At 40.4% G+C, this 21,971-nt stretch overlaps 1 protein-coding gene across 5 annotated transcripts in view; it reads right to left on the reverse strand.

Annotated features, from left to right (window-relative positions):
* The window catches only part of ash2l (ash2 like, histone lysine methyltransferase complex subunit), a 38,408-nt gene that overhangs the window by 13,559 nt on the left and 2,878 nt on the right, over positions 1-21,971 (reverse strand). Inside the window, exons 4-11 of one of the 5 annotated variants that reach the window (XM_059965899.1) lie at positions 18,800-18,888; positions 13,421-13,515; positions 12,342-12,437; positions 10,295-10,390; positions 9,168-9,243; positions 7,791-7,808; positions 6,533-6,595; positions 3,552-3,639 (exon numbers count right to left, since the gene is read on the reverse strand). In XM_059965899.1, the coding sequence (XP_059821882.1) occupies positions 3,552-3,639; positions 6,533-6,595; positions 7,791-7,808; positions 9,168-9,243; positions 10,295-10,390; positions 12,342-12,437; positions 13,421-13,515; positions 18,800-18,888 (621 nt within the window). Of the gene's footprint in view, positions 1-3,551; positions 3,655-6,532; positions 6,596-7,790; positions 7,809-9,167; positions 9,244-10,294; positions 10,391-12,341; positions 12,438-13,420; positions 13,516-18,799; positions 18,889-21,971 lie in introns of all 5 variants that reach the window. The other 4 variants (XM_059965891.1, XM_059965918.1, XM_059965909.1 and 1 more) reach the window with 4 other exon arrangements.

The following is a 21,971-nucleotide window of genomic DNA, read 5'->3' on the forward strand; positions in this document are numbered from 1 at the left end:
GTAGTCCCCTAGTTACGAACGTCCGACTTACGGATAACACGTACTTACAAACCGAGGAAGGAGAACACCGTCCGCTATTTTAAGTCATTGCCGTTGACACTGTGTTGAGAGTTTAACTTTGTATTTGGCTTAAAATTTTCTTAGTAAGATTCACTCTGACCCTGCCCCCCCCCCCCCACTTCCTGTCGGCTGGTGGTGCAGTGATATCAGCACCAGGCTGGAGAACAGAGGTTTCCATGCCGGGCTAATGTCGATCCAGTGACTCCTGCACCATCCGTGCTAGGTTGATATCGAGCTCGCAACTCGACCTTGTAAAAAAAACACTGCCACCTCCAGTTTAAATTCCCACGCGGAATATTGTGGATGATCAAATACGCAAACCCAGCGCAGCCCCCACTTGTCCCATTCAGCCTGTCTCAGTGCGATGGTCCTTAAGACCCAGCGGACCTCAAGAGCTGGCTGAGGTCAGGACCCGATGCCCGCAGTGTTTCTGTTCCGTTGACAGTGAGCGGTTGTCCTTAAGACCCAATGGATCTCGGAAGCCGGCAGAGGTCAGGACCCGACGCCCGCAGTGTTTCTGTTCCGTTGACAGTGAGCGGTTGTCCTTAAGACCCAATGGATCTCAGAAGCCGGCAGAGGTCAGGACCCGACGCCCGCAGTGTTTCTGTTCCGTTGACAGTGAGCGGTTGTCCTTAAGACCCAATGGATCTCGGAAGCCGGCAGAGGTCGGGACCCGACGCCCGCAGTGTTTCTGTTCCGTTGACAGTGAGCGGTTGTCCTTAAGACCCAACGGATCTCAGAAGCCGGCAGAGGTCGGGACCCGACACCCACAGTACTTCTGCTCCATTGATGGGAAGCGATTGCGATTGAAAATAAAGTGGAAATAAAGTGTTTGGAAAGAGGTGAAACACCATTGGTCATTAGAAAAGCACTAGGCTACAGTCAGTCACTACTGGAACAATTTTAAAGGATAACTGATAAAGTGAGAATAATGGAGCATTTGAAAGGCCCTGCCCCAATGAAAGCTACAATTATTACTAAGCAACACAGTGGTTTAATTATTGGAATACATACGTTTCTTAAGTGTTTTATATGCATAGAAAGGTAAAATAATACTATATACTAAGACAAAAGTTTGACTGACGCCAAATAATACCGGATGTATGTGTTCCGACGTACGTACAAATCCGACTTAAATACGGACTCAGGAACGGAACTCCTACATAACCCGGGGACTGCCTGTACAGTAAAGGCCAAAGTGCCTTTTGCCTCTTTAAATGTTTGGACCTGCCTGCCAACTGATTCATGCACTACAACACCTAAATCATTCTATAACCATTCATTTGCAGTTTCACTGCATTTACAAAACAACTTGCCTTTACATTCTTCTTACCAAAGAGTACAAAATTTCAAAGTAAGTTAAACTTCAATCGCTAAATTTTGGGCCACTCACCATCTATATCCTGTTTCAGGGTTACAATACAGCATCTTCATCACAGCATTCCCGTTCACCTATTTATTAGCAAACTTGGATACCTTACTCTTTACTCCCTCCGAGTCAACAGTAAGTAACTGATTGTTGTGATATTTACATATCACAAGTATTTAAGTATTTACATATCGTAAGTATTTACATCCTTCCAAACTGAAAAGGCCCTTATTCTAGTTTTGCATTCTATGATATAGATAACTTACGGTACATGTCAACCTAATTCTTCCAAATTATGCACCCACCTCTCATGCAATACATTGACAAATGCTTTCTGGCAATCTACATACACTACATCTATATTTTCCCCTCTATCAACTCTCCATTACCCCCTCAAAGAATACATGCCAAGTTGTTCAATGCAATTTAGCCATCATATTAAAAAGCATGCTTAGTTTAATTATATTAAGCCTTCTTGAATAATTAGTCATTTCTTTTTTGATAATTTACTACATTATAGTAAATATAGCCCTCGAGTTTGCCCAATGGAAAGTGTCTCCAACTCCAAAGACCTATCCTTTCTCAGATCTCAAAATCAATCCTTAAATTTAAAATTAACAATTGCCTATCATCAAGTTGCCATTTGCAAAGACAACTCCAAATATTTGGCATGCTCTGGGTGCAGTAGTGTTCCATAACTGTTACTTCAAGGTCTGGCTTTCATTTAAATTCCACTACCTTGTCCTAAACCAGTAGAAATGATTCCTCTCTGCTCTGATTTAAACAAACCACCCTTAAATTTTTAGTTCATCCACTTTGTTCACTCAATGAACAAAGTTTTGTTTTTCTTTTAGTTATAAACTAACAGCGAAGATTTTGTGCACGATCCACTTCAGAACTCTCTTCCTGAAAGGGCAATGGAAGCAGAGTCCTTGAGTGATTTATGGCAGTGTAGACAGTGTTTCAAGCCCAGGTGAAGGGGTACTGTGGATGGATGTGAATATGAAAAGTGGCGTACTCCTAACTTGTGTGCCAGCGAGCAAGATAATTACAGCTTTTTGTGTCTCAGCTGTGGCCTATAGATGGAAAGGATAAGAGAAAGTGCATGAAACTCAGAGAATCAGCATCATTTTACACACATTGGCAAATTAAACTCAGCCTTGGGGTGGTTCACACTTTACCCATGCCAAAACAGTCTTGTATAAAAGGCCAAAAGATACAAGAGCAGAATTTGGCTGTTTGGCCTATTGAGCTTACTTCGCGATTTTCCCCTCAACCCTCGTCTCCTGCCACCCCCCCTGCAGCCCTTAGACCTTTTACAAATGAAGAACACATCAATCTCTGCCATAAATACACTCAATAAATTGCCCCCCATAGCCCTCTGTGGTAATAAGTTCCACAGATTCACCATCTTCTGGCTTAAGAGATTCCTCATCACAGTTCTAAAGGGACATCTCTTTATCACGAGGCTGTGCCCTAAGATCCTGATAATGGAAAATACTCCCCAAGTCTATTTTATCCCTATATTGTGACTTCCAAAGTAGCAGAATATTTGAAAGTGCTTTATGCCCACTAGAGTGACTTTTCTTAAAACAGCAGAGTACTTCATGACTCACAAAGCAGGAATGGTCAGAAGAGAGGAGTGCAAGTGGAACTCCTGGTGAACATCAACTCAATGCCCAGTTCAAATAGCAAAAGTCTTCACAAGACAGGAAAGGCTAGAATCACTCAGTAGGTCAAGCAAGAGTTAACAATTCTGGTCCAAGCTCCTCCAGCAGAACACGAAGGATCTTGAACCTGTAATGTTTACTCTATTTATCTTCCTGCAGATGCTGCCTTATCTGTTGAATGTGGTTTTTTAAATGTTTTTATTTCAGATTTCCAAATCACTTAGTTATTTTTATTTACAGGGAGAGTCGACGATTGTGCATGGAAGATCCTAGAAGTTATTGGATTGCTCCATGACATAGCATGGTGTCACTCCAACGTGGAATTGTCCTCCGTAGAACCATGCCTGGAATCCACTTTCAGAGGAAGTATACACTTGTTTCAGTGCTGCCCTCCTACTTATCCAAACTGCTGAACGCCCTGGATAGCATCACGTCAATTAAAAGACCCTCACCTTCGGGTCCTCTTGGCAGCCCCTCCTGAAGCTCCATCCTGTTTACGTTTTGCTCCTCTTCCTTTCCCACTTCCTCCAACAGAGCCGCCTTGAAAAGAAAAGACTGAAGACTGTGATCTGGAAAGCAACAATGTGCACCCAAAACCCAGAGCTAAGCAGCCATTTGGAGAAGCACGTAACGATTCTGAGTGTACTGAAGACAGACCAGCCCATAAGCATTTGGCTATCACATGCCTAAGGTAGGGGAGAGTCCCAAAAGAAAATTTTTTTTTTTGGCAGCACCAAAACTAATTTCAGCACGGTTACGCAAGGTTACTCACTATGCTGTCCTCCAAGGGTGTTACTGCCAGAATCTCACAGGGAACAAATAAATAAAATTAGATGATTTTAAAATTATTTGCTTCTATCCAATTGAAAGTTAAAACCATTTCAGCTTCAAATACATTATATTATCTGTCTCATCATTAAGAACAAATCAAGGAACTACATTGAAATAAATGTTGAATATACAATGAATACAAGATAAAGTGTTCAGGCGGAATTGGCCTGGATTAGTAATGCCCACCATTGTTACGTCAGCTCTCCATCACTGCACTCCCTCTCGAAAGCAGTTGTCTTCCTAATAAACACGTACAAACAAACTGGATGAACTTAGCAGGTTGGGCAGCATCCATTGAAATGAGCAGTCATGAGTTCATCCAGCTTGTTTGTACGTGTTTATTAGGAAGACAACTGTTGATTTGACCACAGCATCTGCAGTGTACTCTGTGTTTATTTTGTGTTCATAATAAAGCCGCTTCCTCTCTCTTCATGCTAGTTAACAGATCTTCACATTTCACAATGTAAGCAAAGTGGTGCGTTTCAAAAATAAATTCATAGCAGAAAATGTGGAAACACTGAATGACAATTTGCCTAATAGAACCAATTTCCAAGTTAAGATGCAGAGTATTGGAAATAAATAGATTTCTAGAGAATGCCCATCCACTCTTGACCTTTCTGTACGTCTACTTAAAGTTTACATTTAATCCAACTTAAGACCCTGAAATTATGAACACTAATATTATTTCATATTCAATATCACGCCAAAAAAGACAGTGGCAATCTATATTAAGCATTGAGGACGGGTGCCTTTAGACCAAATCAAATCCCTGGCCCATAAGGATTTACAGCTTCATTAAGCAAGCTGGTTACACTTAGGGTAGAGTCAATCTCATTAATGCTATACAGCAGAACATACATTGATGCTACTGCCTCATGACCAGGGTTCGAATGATCTAGGTAGCTTTCTGTCGGTGTCTGAGCCTAGATTCATAAACAACAAGCTCTTGGTGATGCCTCTATACTGACTTGCCTACATGATTGATACAACTTTGTCTCATTCCAACATCTTGATCCTCACAGAACTGTCAGGAGCAAGAACAGATGAAAGCTTTCACAATGCACATTTTAAAACTATGTTGCTTTTAAAATACTTCCAAAAAGTTAACATTGTTTTCTCTATGTACAAGTGTGGTGCAAATTTTCACTACAAGGCACATTAATGTTTGGGATTAGGTTAGGTTCCTGACTTGTTCCATTCACAACAGGAGAGATGCTGGAAGAAAATTGTGATGCGGAGAACTATTGATTTTTAAAAAAAGGCAAGTTTTTTAAAAAAGAGGAAGAAATAACTCTGTCTGGGAATTAAGATATATGTAAATACTAGGGAAATTGGTGCTGAAGCAAGAAAAAAGGAATACAAAAAAATGTTACCAACTTCAAGTTGTACTTAGTTCATCAGTATGAGGACAAGAAACTAACACACTACAACAATAGTTATCATTCATTCCAAGTCCCTTTCCAGAAGTTTATCAATTATCACCATCAGAGTGAATTGCTTTGCAGAAGAACTATTTTAAACCCCATTTAGAGTCTGAGATTCTGTCTTTTGACAAGTCATGACCCGTAGAGTCAAATTCTTCAAAGCAATCCCTTTTTCCAATGAGCTTTTCACTAAAAGTTCAAAGTTTAAAGTAAATTTATTATCAAAGTACATATACGTCACCACATACAACCCAGAGATTGATTTATTTTCTACTTAAGGACCAATATCCTCATGAACCATCAATAAACACTATAAACTACATTTACTCAATTCGATTAGCAGACATCATAATATACTGATTAGGAAAAAGAAACATCATCGCTGATTCTAACCAAGTCTCCAGATTTTAAAATTCTCAGAGCAACATATCAATTAAGCATTTCACCTTTTGTTACATACTGAGAGGCGATGCTGTTTACCGTTTGCTCCACCATCTCAGGCACTTAGCTATGGGTTACACTTGCAAAGTGTAATTTAATCATAGATATATTGCCCAACACATATTAAACAAATGATAATTCATACATTAACAAAAATATTCTCAAATTAACCCTAGAAGCACCTCACATAAATGTATACATTAAGGAATTTTTGTTGGTGCTTTGGGTTAGATCAAGATATTCAATATTCTGTCCATTTGTGGGAAAATAACCAGATGCTCATTTAATGGGGACGATTTCAAACAGCTGCCCAAGTTACAAAACACACTATTCGTTATTCAACTTCTGAGCTGATCTTGTAGCAAATAAAAATCAAGTTGAACATAGCCCAAGTTTAAAGCTCTCTCCACCGCTCCTGCAGCTGCAGAAGACTATCTACCCTCATCAGTCTGTCACTTCCGATTCTTAAACATATTCACCAACAGTTGGAGATAGCAGGCCAAAATACTTCCAACTTTAAGGTTGTTTAAACTTGTATTTCAACTGCAATGTAACCCAAAGCCATCAGCTGCACATCTCGACTAAATCTTTATTCAAGATGTCATATAGAAGACTTTCTAATCTCAGCTAAGCTGGCAAGTGACAAGAATGGAGCTCACAGCTGCATTATTACTGGGATCTTCTCCCCAACCGACCACGCTCTGACCTTGGCAGTTCCAGCAGAAGTCGCAACTCACCTTGAGAGGAGTCACGGGCGCGACCCCCAGTTGCGTCACTACCCACCGCACTGCTCAGTTGCCCTGCAAACACAAATTGTGAAGCCACCATTCTCGCGTGTCAGTCTGTTGGGTTTAGTCAGCAGAATGCTGCCAGTGTCCAGAAGCATAAGAGGAAGCTTAATGCAAGAAATGGAGACCAACACTTCAATAAAGGCTCTGCAAGAGCTCAATAAGGCTATTACACTGGGGTTGGGAAACTCAACAATGACTTTATTACTGATGTCTGCTCTCCTGATGTTGCCCACTTGTGCCAGGGAATAGACTCCAAACATTGGTCATGCTCTAGTGCCAGCTCTTTAGCCATGCCTTACTGAATATCCTGGTGATCAACGGTGATGACTATCCGACGCAGTGTTAATGTCGAACTAGATTTTGCTCTTAAGCAATAATCAGTCAGGGATTTAAAAAAAAAATTGATTAGCTCTTCCTAAACCCTCCATTCATCGAGGCCGAAGCATTGTCACAGAACTCACATTGCCTCTTAGTGCAAACTTGCCCCAAAACAGCAAAATCAACAGGACTTTGACTGCCCATTTACCCAATCAAAAGGCAAATAGGAAAAAAAAGCAGCAAGAGTTGCCAGGAGGAGATAATGATTAAAAGAGCAATGAGAAAGCACTAAGTGGAGGGGCACGGGTGGGGGAGAAAGGGTACTGCACACAGAAATCCAGTGCATTTAAATGCGACCCCATTCCCTGGCTGGATATGAACTACGGGAACTCACCTGGAGCTACATTGCATCGTAATTTTACAGTGACCAACATCATCGGCTGACCTAACCTCCCTTCCCCGGAGGTCGACTAATAATGCAATGTATAACATTCTACAACTGTTAGAATGCTCACCATGACAAAAACAGAACATCTCCACCACCACCACCCACTCAAAATTTCAGTTTCAATGGATCATTTGATTTGAACTGCGCAAGAAATGCATCACTACTAAAACATGGCCATCACCTTAATCTGCATTTCAATATTTCATTATTAATTACTGTTCCAATTATGGCTTGCTTGCCAACATTTCAGTTTACATTCACTGTATTAGAAAACATATTTGCTTCCTGCTGCATAAGTGCTGTATTTTGCCCAGCTCAGATCAGAGGAAAAAGGAAAAGTTTCTTTTTTTAAAAAGGCACTGCAAATCGCTAAACAAGCATTTTAAGCCAGGTACAAAATACTTAAGTCTCAGAACTTCTTAAGACACAAACTTTCACCTCCAAATGAAGGTCCACCTGGAAGAGAAGTTAGAGCATGCATTGAAGTCTGAAGTCAATAGAAGCATATGGATTCTTATGCATTTATCTTTTTGATATAATTTGAAAGCAGTGTTTCTTGGTTAGAGTGGTTAGTACAACTCATCTTCCCCGAGATTTTCTGCTGCCTCGGAAATAGCAAGACACCCAAGTATACAGCTGAGTTTCCTTCTGGAATTTCCAAAGAAAGCCCATCTCTAGATAGGCAAGTATCCCATTTGCACCACCAAAATCTTGCACACAGCTAAATGCAATGTGTGACTCTGAGGGAGTTTACTAGCCAAATGGTCTTGCCAAATGAATGGGAGGCTTGAAAACCTGCAAAGTTTTGATTGTACCTAGGATATAATTTTTTTGTAGTTAACTAAGGAATAAGTCAAAATAAATAAGTCAAAAAGCCCTCAATAGTATAAGAAAGATCATACAAAATTTCAAACCTACTTTAAATTCTGAACATAGCAAAAGGATTTTTCTAAGTATTTTGGTTGGGACAGTTGACCTTGCTCCCATGATTTCTTCTAAGCATGGAGTCTTCTTCACATCATATCTGTGTCTGTTGCAGGCAAGATGATACAGACCAATTTTATGCTTTGTTTTATAACAAAGTGCAAAAGAATAATAAGTTAAAATAATGAAGGCTGCACTCAGAACTTTTGCACAGACCACGTAGTTACTTTCAGCTAACATTTTGTTGTTCCTTTTATTGATGAAACAACTTTTATTGATAAAATTCCTAATCTAAAAACATATGCACAAGTATCAATTCACCTGCAACAACTTCAATAATCCTTCAGCACGCAAATCCAAGATGGCAGAAGTCTTTGGGTTTGCTTTCAATTCATCGTTTTCTTTAACATTCAACATTAATCCTTTCAAAAAAAAAAGGTAACCAGGAAATAACGTATTCTTGCATGAGGAACAGGAACCAGTCAGAATGTGGTATACTCAGCTCTATGGGCTTCATGTAATGGGAGAAAAATAGAGGACAAGCTTGTACTACTTCAACACTTTGGTACTGAAAGGTGATGTTCTGACTGGAAAACTAAGAAATTGGAGAGGAATTGCAAAGAGCATCGCCCTGCAGTTCCACAATCCCTGCAAGTTGTCTTCTAGATCTCCCTCGATGCAACTACCTTGGTACTGTATATCACACAAAACATTTTAGAGAAGAGCTGTCTATTAAATTAATAACTCCACATGTCTCAGTTGAATGGTTTAGGCACTAAACTAAGAAAAACCTCCCCAAGACAGAACTAAGCCAGCGAGAAGATACATTCATGTCATAAACTGGCAAAATCTCTAAAGGAGATGAGTTCAACTCTGAAATCATCCACATACCATTGAGGGTGCTTCCTGGAGTTAAGGATCCCCCTTGTTTCTGTGTGTCATATGCTGGGCCAATGTTAGAAAGATCCTGTAAGAGAGTTACAATCATCAAGCCAAATTCAATTTATAAGCACATGTAACAACTTGAGCATTCAAAGAGTTAGATGGCCCAAGAGGCCTTGCTGAAGTGCACTCAGTAGACATCAGTTAATTTTTAAACCATGTGAAACACATGATAATTTCATTTGACTTTTCAGTAATGAAAATAACCCCAATTACAAATGAGCTTGGATCACAAGACTAAACAAATGGAACCTTAAGAATAATAAAATTTCTACTTATACAAGCAAAACCCCAAACTTATAAAATTTGTACTTATACAAGCAAAACCCCAAACTTCTTCACAAACATGTAGTCAGATAAATATCATTCTTTTTGTGTGCCAACTTAAATCTCAGACCAATGTATCAATTAAAGCCCTTAAAGGGGAGATGGAGATGTATAGATGTGGGGAAATTCAGAATTCCATGGTTGAAGGGAGTCATAAGAGATTGCAGATGCTGGAAGCTGAAGCAAAAAAAAACAAACTGCTTAAATCGGTCAATTAAAGTTGGGCAGTCCTAACGCAGGGTCGACACTGTTTGACCCACAGTTTTTCCAGCAATCTGAACCATGGCTGAAGTCACAGAAATGTTGAATGGAATGGTCATGGTGATACAAGGGATCATAGCTGACAGAATAATAATTTTTACAAGAGAGCTTTAATGCAAAGGGTCATCAATTTTGTAAAGGACAAGGTGAAGGATTTGAACACAAGGGTGAAGGCTTTAAGACAAGGATTGGCGGATTGGAACCGACATGAGTTCACAAACTATTAGTGCTCAATATCTCAGTATGAAAAACATGGCAGTGAACGAAATTAAATGCAGAGAAGAGACATTGAAAAACTAAATGAAAACACATTTGGACAGGCAGATCTGGAGACAAACTTCACAGGTGAGGCTTCAGACAGCAGCAGGCTGATACATGAATGAAGAGAATTTGTTGCAAGTGTAGATTGTATTTGGATAATGATAAATATAAATGGCATTCACACCCTATCATTATAGCAGTGCACCTTACACAGCCATGGTTCTTACCTGGTCTAGTAATCCAAATTTGGGGTAATCGTCCTGTGGATCTTTGCTGCCAGGATCTGGGTTCTCTTTCACTAGAAACACATCCCGTTCTTTGGTCTGAAATTGCAGACATCCAAAACTGGTTAAAGGCTCCACAAAGTATATCTGAACACCTGGCTTTGCCCATGGCAACCCTGACTGCGTTTGCCACTGCAATTTTAGTTCCACTTCTAATGACGTGTGATGAGGAAACAACTTAGTCATAAAGTTGCATCAGTTCACACTGCAGATGAAATCTTGTATCCCAATACTGGCATCATGAGAACAAGGACTCGGAAACACACTACAATACGTTCATCCACACCATTAGCTGCTAAGTCTTTCAACCATTATCGCTCCTCTAAACTAATTTGCCTCTCTCTCCTCCTTTAAGAAAGTCCATAAAATCGCTCTAAACAGATTTTTGATCCCGCCTATCTTGGTTTGGTGCTATGTTTTGACGTGCCATGATTTAACATGCTCTTGTAAGTGATATTGGAAAGTTTCACACATTACACTGTAGTCACTCACAGGGATAACTACCCCAAAACCTGTGACCTCAGCTGCCAACAAAAGAACAGGAATATCATCACCTGCAGCCCAATACGTATTATTGCTGCATCTAAATCCCATAACTGTGGGAGTGTCTTCATTAGAAAAAAAAACTGTAATTATTGCTTCAAGGTTATTTCTCTTCTCAAAGACATTTAAATATCAGCCATAAATGCTGGCCAAAAGTGAATTGAAAACTTACATTTTACGTGCTGTATAAATCAGAACTCTCAGTGTTATTATGGTTATGGGAGTACCATGTCGGAACGGAACAGTCAACAGGGTACAAGGTGCCTCCTTTGTTTCTGCAGGAGTAATAGAACGGTGCGCATCATCTTACTTATGCTACACCTTGCTTCCATCAAGCTCGTACAATGAACAGGGAGTTTCACCGAATCCTGGTGTCTATGACAAACTAATCTGACCAGAAGACTAGCCTCAATAAGCTAGCCAGCTGTTTCATAATAGACAATGAACATGAAACAGACTAAACTTTTAGTTTTAGCTAATTTTTTCCTTAAGCCAAAATCTGCTTCTGACAAACGTACTGTCCATAATGCCAAGCTCAAGAGAACAAACAGGTTCACTATTGGGCATCATCTTAGCTCAAAGAGTTTAAGAAATCCTTAAAATACAATTCTGTAAGTTGCAGGCATTCCTTTAATTCTAGAGATCTTTAAATCACTCCAACTTTAAAGTCCCTCAACCTTGCCCTCCTTAGAACATTTGGCCAAATTTGTGGCGCGCAGCTCTTTATCAAATTTTACATGATAATGTTCCAGTGAATTGCTGTGGGATGTTGCCCTCAATTTTATGACTGCTAGCGCAAGCTCTTCAGTCACTGTCAATGACCTGTTAGTCATTTAAAATCTGAAATAAACATCTTCATTAAGATACTGTGGTGCAGAAGAGATTCACAATGATGTTGCTGGAATTGGAAGGCTTGAGTTACAAGGAGAAACTGGATAGACTGGGATTGTTTTCCCTGAAGTGGAGGAGGCTTATAGTGATTAATAAAACCATGACAGGCTTAGATAAGGAGGATGGCCACAGTCACTCTCCCCCAGAATAGATGCAGCTGAAACCTTGAGGCTTAAGAGGAGAGTGATACAGATTTAAAGGAGACCTTTGTGGTGCAAGTTTTTCCATACAAAGGGTGGTGGGTCTATGGGACAAGCTACCTAAAGTGGTACAGGAAAGTACAATTACAACATTTAAAAGACATTTGGACAGTTCTTGGACATGAAAGGCTCAAAAGGACATGAGGCAAATGAGACTAGCTCAGAAAGGTACTTTGGTCAGCATGGTTGAGCTGGGCCAAAGTACCTGTTTCTATGCTATGTAACTCCTATGAATAGAGAGATGATGTATAAATGCACAGGAAGAGGTTTATCAATAACTATTATCACCACTTCATTTGTTTAAAAAAAAATTCACAGCAAAAATGTTCATTCAGTTCTTACGGGAACTCACTCACCATTGTCTTCACGATGTTATTTGGCCAAGTGATTTTGCTAGGTCTTTGTCGGGTAGTCAAACATTCCCAGTACTTGTCAATAAAAGGTATGATATCCTACAGGTAAGCAGAGGAAAATAGAAAGAAAATGGGCTCAAACTGAAACTGCACTTAAGAAAAGAAAATATTAGACGTTACATTTCAAAAACCTCCAAATACGTAAGCAGGTTTATAATTCAATTCCCTTTGCCTGCAGATCTGCAGGGAAATCTGGCTGTCTCAGGTCAGGTCCCTTGTGGTTTAAGGTGCAGGTGGAGCTTGCTCAAGAACTGACGTGTAACAAAAGGCCTGTAACTGACAGTCAGCAACATTTGATCTCGGAGGTTAGCTCCAAATCCTCCTCCAGGCTGCTTCACCAGAAGTGCAGTGACACACAGAAATGCAGACTGTGCCGATGGACTGCTCCATGCAGTCAGATGGAAAACACTGCTTGGGTGAGTTGCAAGCAGGAAACCATTTGAGCAATTTCAACTGAGCAACGAGAAAATAGATCCTTATTCAAAATAGGGAAGTAACTCTTATTGTTGAAGACTCCTGTCTAAACAACCCAGGTGAAAATCCAAACACAACCCCACCCTCTAACCAGTCAACCAACTCTACATGGAAAGAATCCAAGCAACTGCAAGGCCAGAAGGGAATTCTCTGCATTTTATTCTTTTCAAAATCAACACTTTTAGGAGTCTAATTTCTGCATTTTTGAGTTACATTTCAGACTGTGAGCCACATAAACATTGCAAAGCCTTGAGCTTAATCACGTTATCCAACCTTCCCAAAAACGTCTCCCTCAGAAATGCAACAGTAGAACTTCTGGTTTCCCTGGTTCTTTTAAGATGTTAATAAATGTAAACAGCTCAAATATGAGGAAACTGTCTCTCTGGTTTAATAAAAGGAACCACGACAGGCTTTGGTTTCCTAGACACAGCACTTTGGTTAAGAATTAGTTAAAAACAAAAATAAAATGGTAGAAACACTCAGATCAAGCAGCATCTATGGAAAGCTGCTGCAGAGAAGCAATCTAGACTCAAGCCCTAACTGCATACCTTATCCTTCGAAAACATGGTCTTGGGATGTTCATCCTGAGTTCGAGAACGCCAGGTCAAATTAGCAAGACCCGTGAGACACATTTCCTTCAAGTCTACGAGGAGGAAAGAAAAACTTACATTTATCCTGTTCCATTCACAACATATCCCGAACCACTCTGCAGTCTTTCATACACCTCTGAAATGCCAACTCTGTTGCAATACCGTTTTCGGGTTTTGCTGCATTGCAAGGATGAGGAATAAATATTTTTGAAAACACCTGAGAATTTTCCAGCTCTTGTAAATGGTATCAAGGGAACTTATACGTGCACATGACATGGCAGATGGGGCTTCAGTTCAACCTCTCAGCTGTAAGATGACACGGCTAACAGTGTAGCATTCCCTGAGCCTTGGTAACTCATTATAGATTCTGGATGATTAAAACTTTATTAATAGATATTATATGCAAAGCACTACAGAGACATGCCTAGTGACAGCACTTCAATACATTGATCCTCCTCAGCATCTTCCCCTTTGGAGAGTTCATAACTCAGACCTTTGAGAAAAAATAGTGCATTGTTTGGACAAATTAATAATTTAACCTTAGAGAGGTAAGGAGCTAGTCCACGTTTAGAGCGAAAATAGAATTGGAGCCACAGAGCATTGATACAGAGGAGGGGGCCTAGGTGGAATCATCAAATATCTACTTATACTAACCTCCAGAATCAGTGCTGGGATCTTTGCTGTTAGACAAGGGGTGGGCACTGGATGCTATTGGCAAAGATTCTAGCAAAGCATTTGATAAGGTCCCTTGTGGTAGGCAGATCCAGATGAAAATGCAAGAGCTCCGCAATGACTTGGTGGACCGGATTCAAAGTTGGCTTGGCCATAAAAGACAGAGGAGTGCTGGAGGAGTGTTATTCTGACTGGGGGTCTGTAGCCAATGGTGTTACGCAGAAATCAGTGCTGGTACCTCTTGTTTGCTATATATATGTAACTGATCTGGATTAAAAAAAGTTTGCAGATGATAAAAAAGTTGGCGGAGTTGTGGATAGTGAAGGTGGTTTTCACACGATTCAGCAGGATGTAGATCAGTTGCAGATACTGTATCAGCAGAGAAATGGCAGATGGAGTTTAATAAAGTTTGAAATGTTGCACCTTGGGAGATTAAATTTAAAAAAAAATGTACAGAATAAATGGCAGGACTCTTAAGAGCACTGATTTACAGAAGGATCTTTAGGTCCAAGTCCTTTGATCTCAGAAAGTAGCAAAACAAATCAAAAGGCTAGTAATTTAGTTAGAGCTTTATTGTCATTGCTGAGGACAACGAGACTGCTGTGCTACTCCATTCGGTATACTGGCAATTCAATTTCTAAAGAACACTGACGACATGCTTTCCCTCTGCATTCAGCGCACTGAAAATGAGAGTCAGGAAATTCTGCAATTGTATAAAAGTATTCATTTGGCACATTTGGGGTACTGAGTTCCATTCTTCATTAGAGAATGGATGTGGAGGCTTTGGAGAGGACGTAGAGGAGGCTCACCAGGATGTTAACATGAATATATAAGGAGAGGATGGTCAGACATTGTCTTTTCTGGAGCATGGAAGCATTGAAAGAAGTTTATTACTTCCATTTGATTACTGCAGGGCATAGCTTTAAGGTAAGAGGAGGAAAGTTAAGGGAGTTGTGCATAGAACCATAGAACACTACAGCACAGTACAGGCCTTTCAGCCCTCCATGTTGTGCCGACCCATATAATCCTTAAAACAAAAGTACTAAACCCACACTACCCCATAAACCCCTATTTTTCTTTCATCCATGTGCCTGTCCACGAGGCTCTTAAATACCCCTAATGTTTTAGCCTCCACCACCATCCCTGACAAGTCATTCCAGGCACTCACAACCCTCTGTGTAAAAAAACTTACCCCTGATGCCTCCCCTAAACTTCCCTCCCTGTAATGTGCTGTACTATTCTATGTTCTAAGATATTAATTTTGTACATATGCCTTCTGGTGTTTGCTACTGGCGCCCTGGGAAACAGGTACTAACTATCCACCCTATCTATGCCTCTCATAATCTTGTAGACCTCTTATCAAGTCCCCTCTCATTCTTCTACGCTCCAAAGAGAAAAGTCCCAGCTCTGCTAAACTTGCTTCATATGACTTGTTCTCCAATCTAGGCAACATCCTGGTAAATCTCCTCTGCACCCTCTCCATAGCTTCCACGTCCTTCCTATAATGAGGTGACCAGAGTTGAACACAATACTCTAAATGCAGTCTCACCAGAGATTTGTAGAGTTGCAACATGACCTCTCTACTCTTGAACTCAATCCCCGTTAATGAAGCCTAGCATCCCATACGCCTTCTTAACTACCCTATCAACCCCTGCAGTGACCTTGAGGGATGTATGGATTTGAACCCCAAGGTCCCTTTGTTCATCCACACTCTTAAGCAACTGACCATTAATCCTGTACTCAGTCTTCTGGTTTGCCCTTCCAAAGTGCATCACCTCACACTTCTTCGGATTGAACTCCATCTGCATTTTTCTGCCCAACTCTGCAGCCTGTCTATATCCTCTTGTAACCTTCGACAACCAGCAGCTCCATTCACAACTCCTCCAATCTTTGTGTCATCCGCAAACTTACTCACCTATCCTTCCGCCTCTACGTCCAGGTCATTTATAAAAATCACAAATAGCAGGGGTCCCGGGACAGATCCCTGTGGCACTCTATTAGTCACCGACCTCCAGGCAGAATACTTTCCTTCCACAACTACCCTCTGCTTTCTTTCTGTAAGCCAATTTTTTTATCCAAACAGTCAAGGTTTCACTCATCCCATGCCTCATGACTTTCTGGATGAGTCTCTCGCAAGGGACCTTGTCAAATGCGTTGCTAAAGTCCATGTAGACCACATCCACTGCCCTACTCTCATCAACTTCTTTTGTTACCTCTTCAAAAAACTCAATCAGGCTTGTGAGGCACGATCTTCCCTTCACAAAGCCATGTTGACTATCCATCAGTAGACTGTACTTCTCCAAATACTCGTAGATCTTATCCTTAAGAATCCTTTCCAGTAGTTTGCAGACCACCGATGCAAGAATCACCGGTCTATAGTTCCCAGGTGGAACTACACTTGTCATTCTCCAGTCCTCCAGCAGGGCACGTTTTTTTAAAAAGCACATAATGATATGTGCCTAGAATGTGCTGCCTGGGATGGTGGTGAAAGTAGAAAGAATAATAGAGTTTAAGAAGCACTTGGACAGACTCATTTAATATAAAAGGATAGCAGAGATATCATGGGCCAGAGGGCCTGTTCTGAGGGTACTGATCTAAGTTCTTGTAATATATATGAATCATCTGGATGTGAAGATAGGAAGCAAGATCATCAAATTAACACATCATGGAGATTGATGCAAGCTTTTGGGTGTATTCAGCTTATTCTTAGGCTACAGAGCGATATTGTTGTGATGGTGAAATGCCTAAGATATAGCTTCATCCAGATACAAGTGTGATGTAGTATTTCAGCTACTACTTCAGCTTAAGTATTATCCTTGGAGTGGAGAAGGTTAAAAAACCATAAGACATAGGGGCAGAATTAGACCACTTTGCCCATCGAGGTTGCTCCGCCATTCGATCATACCTGATTGATTATCACCTCTATAAGACATTACTGAGCTACATATAATTGAAGGATATAGATAAAGTAGACTGCAGGAATATTTTCCCCACAGAAGAGGTAGATTAAATTGAAGACATAGCTTTAGGATAAGGGTTAGAGATTTACAAGGATTCTGAGGGGTTCTTTTCCCAACCAGACAGTGTTAAGCATCAGGAATAAACTTCTTGAGAATGATGGAAACAGTCACTAGCAGCAGTTACAAAGTGTCTGGATGAGCACTTGAATTACCTAGGCATAGAATTATATGGGCCAAGATGCTATTGTACGAAAAGGTATTAACATGTTTCATGACTCTAGAACACACTCAGTAGGACATGTCCATAGCCATCTAGTCCTAGACACACTGTTTTGTGCAAATTTTTTTAAAACTATCTACCTTATGCATTTTACAGGCAAGAGAATACGGTTGAGAGGAATAATAAATCAGCCATGATTAATGGTGGAATAGATTTGATCGGCCAAATGGCCTAATTCAGCTCCTATGACTCATGGTCTTAGTGAGAATCTTTAATTTCAGCAACTCTCTCCAGTTTCTTCTGCGTCAAAGAAAACAGACACCATCTATCTGACCTCTCCTCACAGCCAAAATATTCTAAGCAGACAACGACCCAGTGAATCTCCCCTTCACCATCTCCAATGCAATCAAGTCCTTTCTGAAATGTGGTGAACAGATCAGAATGCATATTCCAGCTGTGGCATAAACATTACTTTATAAAGCAATGTCCCAGCTAATGAACACAAGTGTCGCTCCTTATGTTTTCATCCCCTTCTCTGCCTGTGCTGCTGTGTCCTTCAAAGATATTTGGACTGAAACGAAAAAAGTGAAAGCAGGAATGCATAAAGGCTTCAATTATAAGGGCAGTTTGTAGATTCTGGATTTGATTTCTCCTAAAGATATAAGTTTAAGAAATGATCTAACTGGTGTTTAACTTCATTGAAAAGAGTTCAATTGAATAATTTTTGAGATTGACCAGATTAATCAAACTGTAAGCTGTTCCTCATTAAAAAAATGTTAGTGAAGAGGATGCTTTCTACAGTAGGAGTGGGGGGGCAGGAGAGAAAGAGTCTAGGGCCAAAGGACACAGCCTCAGAATACAGGGATGTCACTTTAGAACAGACATGAGGAGGAAGTTCTTAGCAAGAGGGTGGTGAATCTGTAGAATTCATTGCTACAGATGGCTGTGGAAGCCAAGTCATTGAGTATACTTAAACTGGAGGTTGATAGGTTTTTGATTAGTAAGGGTGTCAAAGGTTGCAGACAGAAGGGGGAAGAATGGGGTTGAGAGGAATAAATAAATCAGCCATGATGAAAAGGTGGAACAGATTTGATGGGTCAAATGGCCTAATGTCTTTTGGTTTTAGTGGGAATCTACAAACACTCAAGGCTGAATGGCTCCTCTCTTGGGAGTTCTTCCCAACAAAGATGTTGAGCATGGTGATCAACTGGAAGTATTGGTACATTTATAAATCTCTGTCAGACAAAGCCAGTAAGGGGAATGGAACCCAGGAGGCTAGATGGAAGAAATGATGGATATTAACTTGCCCCACATAGCACCTTACCGTGATGCAATTTTTCCCTAAATCCAGTTCTAGGACCTTCACATCAAACAAAATCAATCATTGTTACTAATTTTCACAGCATAGTCAACACCCAATACCTTTAATCACACTTTAAACCAACAATCAAACAAAATGAGGTTTTGCTGAATTTGTAAGCTTACTTGCTTGTTTTCGGAGAAAGTATGTATTCCCACTGTGGTGACACTGGTTGCAGTGAAAAATATAGTTGGTCATGAACGGGAGGCAAGAGCTGTAAAAAAAAGGTCAGAAATGAAAGACAAAAGAACTACAGATGCAGGAAATAGGAGACAAAAAAAAGTGCAGAAAACACTCAATGAGTCAAGCAGAGCGTTAACATGGTTAACATCTCAGGTTGATGAAATAATGAACCTGAAACATTAATTCTGTTTCTCTCTCCATAGAGGCTGTGACCTGTCGAGCAACTCCAGCCATAATCCGTTTTAATCAGAATTAGTTACAACCCATAAATGCATCTATATGAAGGATTTCAGGGTAATCTTATTTCAACCAGCACAAATAAGACACAAAGGTGGAGTGGTTATATGACTGATTCAAATCCCTCCTTGTAAATTCTTATTTACATTTTTTAAATGTGGAAAGAAATTCTGACACTCTGAAAATGACACTGTAGTATCAGACTGGTAACACCCACTTGGTTTGCTTTTCACCACAGAAAACCTATTTGTCTTTCCTCACCTGGCAACGTACAACATTACCCAGTTCAGAAAGGACAAACGTAACCGGGAGAGAACAGTAAAGACTGGTGCCGAACACAAAAAGATGAAGGCTCACTGTATCTGGTTCCTCGCATGACCTCTGGTGGTGAAGAGTTTTGGAACAACCAACGAAATAGAAATACAAAACCTCTAAAAACTACAGTACATATCATGCATATGATTCCACCTTACTCGTGTAGACAGATAAATCCAAGGGCAGCCTCAAACTCCTCTGATGATATGAGGGGAATGGGGGCATATGAGTGCTTGTGAGGGTGAAAGAATGCCAATTACATCACTAGTTGATTTTAACTCCAAAAAAAAAATGCAGCACCTGGCTCAGTGGTGTTGTCATCTACTGACCCACTTCTCAGTACAACTGTCAAACACAACCAGCTAAGTGAGATGCATCAAAGAACTGACAACACTTCTGCAACAGAAGAGGGAGAAAGCCTAACCTGGGTTGGTGGATCAGAATAGATCCCCATTAAAACAACAATGCGTACTCTTCTTTGTGCAACTCAGCAGTTATATTGTCCCCAGTTGAGCAAAAGGGCAGTCAGCCCATGGTCAATGCCTTCACAAGAGCCTTTCCTGAACCCTCTTCACCAAACACCATAATCTTTTCAGCCCTTTATAACTAGCTCTTCCTTCAATGTTTCAGCCTAAATCAGCTCAACTCACTGCAGTGGTGCATTCCACATTCTAACATGCCCTGGACAATTATTTTTTTATATAAATCCCCTTTTGAATTTACCAGGGTCTACTTCTGACTCAAAGCACTGCTTGAGTTTAAGGCCATAAGATATAGGAGCAGAATTATGCCATTTGGGCCATTGTGTCTACTCCATCATTTCATCATGGCTGATCCAATTTTCCTCTCAGCCCTAAACTCCTGCCTTCTCCCTGCCTCCCTTCAGGCCCTGACCAATCAAGAATCTATTCAACTCTGCCTTAAATGCATAAAAATTTGGGCTCCACAGCTGTCTGTGGCAAAGGATTCACCAGATTCACCCACCCCTCTATTCTGAGGCTATGTCCTCTGGTTTTAGATATTCCCACCATAGGAAACATCCTCTCCACATCCACTCTATTAAGGTAGGTTTCAATGAGATCACTGCTCATTTTTCCAAATTCCAGTGAATACAGACCTAGAGCCATCAAATGCTCTTCTTATGACAAACCATTCAATCCTGGAATCATTTTTGGAAACCTCTTTTGAGCCTCTCCAGTTTCAGCACATCTTTTCTAAGAGCCCCAAAACTGCTCACAATACTCCAATTGAGACCTCGCCAGTGTTTTATCAAGTCTCAACATTACATCCTTGCTTTTATATTCTAGTCCTCTTGAAATGAATGCTAACATTGCATTTGCCTTCCTGACCACAGACTCATACTGCAAATTAACCTTTAGTGAATCCTGCAGAAGGATTCACAAATTTTTGTATTTTCTTTCCATTTAGAAAACAGTAAACCTTTTCTTCTGCCAAAGTGCAAGTCCATACACTTCTTACACTGTATTCCATCTGCCATTTCTTTGCCCATTTGTTTAATCTGTCTAAATCCTTCTGTAGCCTCTCTACTTCCTCAAAACTACCTGCCTCTCCAATTATCTTCATATCTGCAAACTTTGCAACATAGCCATCAATCCCATCATCTCTAAATCATTGACATATAACATAAAAAGAATCAGTCCCAACACAGACCCCTGTGGAACACCACTAGTGATCGGCAGACAACAAGAAAAGGCTCCCTTTATACCTACTCTTTGGTCCCTGCCAATCAGCCATTGTTTTACATATGCTAGAATCTTTCCTGTAATACCATGAACTCGTAGCTTGTTAAGCAGTCCCATGTGTGGCACCTTGTCAAAGGCCTTCTGAAAATCATCAACCATTTCTCATTTGCCTTGTTATTTCTTCAAGGAATTCCAACAGATTTGCCAGGTGAGATTTTCCTTTGAGGAATCTGTGCTCTCTACAGCCTATTTTATCACGTCCCTCCAAATACCCTCAGACCTCCTTAATAATTGACTCCAAAACCTTCCCAATCACTGAGATCAGACTAATTGGCTTATAGTTTCCTTTCTGCTGCCTCTCTCCCTTCTTGAAGAGTGGAGTGACCTTTGTAATTTTCCAGTCTTCTAGAACGATTTCAGAATCCAGTGATTCTTTAAAGATCATTACCAGTGCCTCCACAATCTCTTCAGTCACTGCTTTCAGAACACTGGGGTGTACACCATCTGGTCCATGACTTATCTAGCTTCAGACCTTTCAGTTTCCCAAGAACTTCCTTTCTAGTTATGGTAACTTAACTCACTTCATGACACTGTCTCCTGGAACTTCCACCATACTGCTACTGTCACTCACAGTGAAGACTGACACAAAATACTTAGTCAATTCATCTGCCATTTTGTTATCCCCATCACTACCTCTCCAGCATCGTTTTTCTACAGTTCGATATCCATTCTCAACTCTCTTTTACACTTTATGTATCTGAAGAAACTTTTGATATCTTCTTTAATAATATTGGCTAGCTTATTTTTGTATTCCATCTTTACCTTCTTAATGAATATTTTTTAGTTACCTTCTGTTGTG

The sequence above is a fragment of the Hypanus sabinus genome, chromosome 1 (assembly GCF_030144855.1).
Source record: "Hypanus sabinus isolate sHypSab1 chromosome 1, sHypSab1.hap1, whole genome shotgun sequence".
Lineage (NCBI taxonomy): Eukaryota > Metazoa > Chordata > Chondrichthyes > Myliobatiformes > Dasyatidae > Hypanus > Hypanus sabinus.